Source organism: Pecten maximus, unplaced genomic scaffold (assembly GCF_902652985.1).
Source record: "Pecten maximus unplaced genomic scaffold, xPecMax1.1, whole genome shotgun sequence".
Lineage (NCBI taxonomy): Eukaryota > Metazoa > Mollusca > Bivalvia > Pectinida > Pectinidae > Pecten > Pecten maximus.
This window is the reverse complement of record NW_022979988.1, coordinates 9,019-13,953: the sequence shown is the minus strand read 5'-3', so window position 1 is coordinate 13,953 and position 4,935 is coordinate 9,019. Positions and strand designations below refer to the sequence as shown.

Genomic DNA, 4,935 nt, shown 5'->3' with positions numbered 1-4,935 from the left:
GTCCGACATATGGGACCCAATAGTCCGACATATGGGACCCAGTAGTCCGACATATGGGACCCGGTGGTGCGACCTATAAGATCAAGTTATCCGACTTACACCAAACTATGGTATATATTTCATGAAAGAGGATTGAAAAAAAGAAACCTTAAACATCTAGAAACTCTCTCTAAATGTATCGGTAAATGTAGAGAAGAAATGGACGAGTGATATCATCTTTAATCAGTGATAATAGTTTGAATGAATGAAGTCATTGACGTTTATTAAGTGATATCACATCAATGATTTTAAACAGTGATATCATTAATCTGAGCTAGTGATATTTATTTTAATGATATTATTATTTGGAAGGATTGATATTGATTCGTTGAATGAGTCATAAAAAAATAAAAGTTTTTATTTTTTTCAAATTAATGATATATCGAGGAAATTGTCTCATTTATTTGAATGTGTGATATGATTAATTTGAGTGGTGAATCTGACTTATTCGAATGAATTATGAAACAATCAAATGTGTTACATCGCAGTTTTCAATAAATCGGGAAAATATTGTTTTTGTTGAACATGCAGATTTCAATAACACAGTTGTTTGCTAATATCTCCCAATGTTTTATGTTGTAGAATTACGCAATGAAATGAATCACATATCTGGATTTAGTAGGCATCAAGTCTGTGCCATCGTCCGATATGGGTTGTCTATGTGTGAAACGACTGCATCGTCATCGATGAATGACGTCATTAAGTCAATTAAACAGAAGAGTGTAAAGTTTAAATATAATGAAATGTAGCTTTCTGTAGAAATATAATCAATAGGGTGTGCTTGTATTTTCACAGTAATGAAAACAGAAAAGAGAGCAAACTTGATTATTTAATCAAAAGCGTTCCCGTCCGTGAAATGATTAAATTACCAAAAGCTGTTAGTAATATGACATCATTACTGTACAATTTCTCTTTATTCAGTGTTGACCCTCACAATGGCCGAATGTGGACGCCCTCCAGAACTGGACTTACACTTACTGGAATGTCCTATCTGTCTGGAGCGACTTCAGAAACCCAAGTCCTTACCCTGTCTCCACTGCTTCTGTCAGGAATGTCTCGGGACCTACATCACCAAGGAGTTGTCTGGGAAGATGGCGTCAGAAACATCCTTCCCTTGTCCTGTCTGTAGGAGGGTGACCCCGCCTATCAATCCAGTGGAATCTAATGATAAATGGGCAGAACAGTTCCCAACTAACGCTGTGATCCAGGACCTCATTCAGCTAAAGCAACGATCGTCTGAACCACTGTACTGTAAACCCTGTCAGACAAAAGGTCACATGACTAATCCAGCCAAATTCTGGTGCAAAAAGATGGACGAGAATTTTTGCGAGACTTGTATGACAGAATTTCATGATATGATACACAGTGACTGTGACATCTTGGATATAACCGGATATGGCGGAGCGCGACCAAAACAGGAAAAGTCAGCCCCTCGATGTGACCAACACGATGAGAAGAAAGTTTGGTATTGTGAGGACCATCAACTCTTAGGATGCCAGATATGCGTTTTTGAGAACCACAGAAGTTGTGAGGAAGTGACAACAACGATAAAGTATTTCCAGAAAATAAAAGATGAATCACGGCTCGAAGACATGCAAGACATGCTAAAGAAAAACACGGAGATTATTGGCTTAATAGTGAAGGACTTTGACGAACAACTTCAAAGTCTGGTACAGAACCAGGAAGTCGCACTACAGAGTATCACCGATCTCCGTCAAAAGGTCGATAAACGGCTAAACACGCTACAGAAGGACGTCACAGACAAGTTGATCGCGTCGTTCAAAGAAGAGAAGATAAACATGGAGGCGTCATTACGGCAGTGTGAACGTCTGATGAATAGTATGCTGAATACAATGAAGTCGTCCGTTACCGCCGTGGAGGGAAATGACCACATTGAGACGATAGTGTTGTACCAGCGGGGACAGGCAGAGTTGGAGTCGTGTAAGGCTCTGTTAACGGACATGAGGAAGTCGTACACGTTCGTAAGCGTTAAACATCATATTGCTAGTGAACTAGGTAACCTTGATGGTGACGCAATGGGAAAGATCATCACCGAGAAACAACCACGACGTTTCCCTGGCAGCCACTGTGATCTAGTACCACACTTGTTAGAAGGCAAAGTGAAGGAAATCGGAAAGTTCAACATGAAGATTCCGTCAGATAAAAATAATTGCCGTGCCCGTGGTGTTGTGTTCCTCCCATGTGATCAAATAGTTGTAAGTGATGATTACAACAAGAAGCTGAAGCTGTTTACAGACAAAGGACAGTTCCTGGACGAGTTGACCATTCGAGGATATCCCAATGATCTGTGTCTGGTAGACAATAACACTGTGGCGGTCGCTGTCTACAATCCTGGTGGTATACATGTCGTGAAAGTTGAGTCATCAAAACTCTCCCTGTCGTCTGAGATCAGGATGTCAAACGGTAAGGACTGTTATGGTATCACACATACAGACGGGAGGTTTATCGTGGGTACAGGTGACGGAGGAGTGTATAGTGTAACCCAGGACGGCGTGGCTGACTTGTTACATCAGTATAACAGTACCTGTTGGTCACTCACACATGACTCAGTAAAGGGAGACACACTCGTCAGTGTCAGTAACGGCACCCCGGGAGACGTTGCGGTGTCCAGACTGTCGGCTGATAAACGTCACACTGACGTGATGAAGACCGGCGTCGTGAGTCGTCCCGTGGGAATAGACGTAGACAGGGAGGGACACATTTACGTGTGTGGTCATAGATCACACAACGTCGTACAGATGTCTGGGGACGGGACACAAGTCAGGGAACTACTGACGTCATCTGACGGAATTAAATACCCATGGGCAATATCGATAAATGGTGACAAGTGTGTGGTCATTGATCATTATGACAACTCCATCCGGATCTGGCAGCTCTATTAATGTTTACAATAACAGACACAAACGCGAGCTGATCGCGTGATATTTAGGTTGGCCGTTACATAGGAAATACACATAATTTGACAAATTGTTATACCAACTTGAAACAAATGAACGTTTTATATCTAACATCAACTGATATGGGACATTATCGCTTAAAACATTGTAAACGGTGTACATTTAGAATAAGCAAGTATCGAATATTTTTGTAATAAACAAAAGATGATATTCTTCTTATCTTTTTTTTTTTTAATCTTTAAATCATAATAATGTACAACGAAAACATAAGGTAACTGTTTACAACAGAGTGATAGGTGTATAGAAACCTAAGAAAGTAGACAATTCCTATTCTATGTTTTTATTTTATAACACTGGTTACAACCGTATCTATATTTGAAGTGGATCGATACCAAATTCTATATACTTACTAGTTGTCTGATATTGTTTGTACATATTGTAGATAGTGTTGACTCTTGGTTACTGGTGACCAGGTAGTGAGACTTGGTTGGGAAAGTGTAAGTGACCAGGTAGCGAGTTCTTGGCCTGGAGATTACCGGTGACTAAGTAGTGAGACTGTGCTTGGAGATTACCGGTGACTAGGTAGTGAGACTGTGCTGGGAGATTACTGGTGACCAGGTAGCGAAACTGGGCCAGGTGATTACTGGGGACCAGGTAGTAAGACTGGGCCGGGAGATTACTGGTGACCAGGTAGCAAGACCGGACCGGAGATCACTGATGATCAGGTAGCTGGATTATCATTGACTAGGATAGCGGGGTAGCGGGTCTGGGCCGGGAGATTACTAGTAACGAGGTAGCGGGACTGGACCGGGAGATTACTAGAAACGAGGTAGCGGGACTGGGCCGGGAGATTACTAGAAACGAGGTAGCGGGTCTGGGCCGGGAGATTACTAGAAACAAGGCAGCGGGCCTGGACCGGGAGATTACTAGAAACGAGGTAGCGGGACTGGACCGGGAGATTACCAGTAACGAGGTAGCGGGTCTGGGCCGGTAGATTACCAGTAACGAGGTAGAGGGTCTGGGCCGGGAGATTACTAGAAACGAGATAGCGGGTCTGGGCCGGGGGATTACTAGAAACGAGGTTGCGGGACTGGACCGGGAGATTAACAGTAACGAGGTAGCGGGACTGGACCGGAAGATTACTAGAAAAAGAGGTAGCGGGTCTGGGCCGGGGGATTACTTGAAACGAGGTTGCGGGACTGGACCGGGAGATTAACAGTAACGAGGTAGCGGGACTGGACCGGGAGATTACTAGAAACGAGGTAACGGGACTGGGCCGGGGGATTACTAGAAACAAGGCAGCGGGCCTGGACCGGGAGATTACTAGAAACGAGGTAGCGGGACTGGACCGGGAGATTACTAGAAACGAGGTAGCGGGACTGGACCGGGAGATTACCAGTAACGAGGTAGCGGGACTGGGCCGGGAGATTACTAGAAACGAGGTAGCGGGTTTTGGCCTGGAGATTACTAGAAACGGGGAAGCGGGACTGGACCGGGAGATTAACAGTAACGAGGTAGCGGGACTGGACCGGGAGATTACCAGTAACGAGGTAGCGGGTCTGGGCCGGGAGATTACTAGAAACGAGGTTGCGGGACTGGACCGGGAGATTAACAGTAACGAGGTAGCGGGACTGGACCGGGAGATTACTAGAAACGAGGTAGCGGGACTGGGCCGGGAGATTACTAGAAACAAGGCAGCGGGCCTGGACCGGGAGATTACTAGAAACGAGGTAGCGGGACTGGACCGGGAGATTACTAGAAACGAGGTAGCGGGACTGGACCGGGAGATTACCAGTAACGGGGTAGCGGGTCTGGACCGGGAGATTACCAGTAACGAGGTAGCGGGACTGGGCCGGGAGATTACTAGAAACGAGGTAGCGGGTCTTGGCCTGGAGATTACTAGAAACGAGGTAGCGGGACTGGACCGGGAGATTACAAGTAACGAGGTTGCGGGACTGGACCGGGAGATTAACAGTAA

The 4,935-nt window shown here is 45.0% G+C and overlaps 1 protein-coding gene across 1 annotated transcript; it reads left to right on the top strand.

Annotated features, from left to right (window-relative positions):
- Positions 1-936: 936 nt before the first annotated feature.
- LOC117319357 (tripartite motif-containing protein 2-like) lies at positions 937-3,153 on the top strand. The gene has a single exon (XM_033874182.1). The coding sequence runs from the start codon at positions 975-977 to the stop codon at positions 2,940-2,942; it is 1,968 nt and encodes a 655-aa protein (XP_033730073.1). The 5' UTR covers positions 937-974; the 3' UTR covers positions 2,943-3,153.
- The last annotated feature ends 1,782 nt before the right edge of the window (positions 3,154-4,935 follow it).

Excerpts from the sequence above, each read along its gene's own strand:
- LOC117319357 (XM_033874182.1), top strand. The coding sequence starts at position 975 with ATGGCCGAATGTGGACGCCCTCCAGAACTGGACTTACACTTACTGGAA.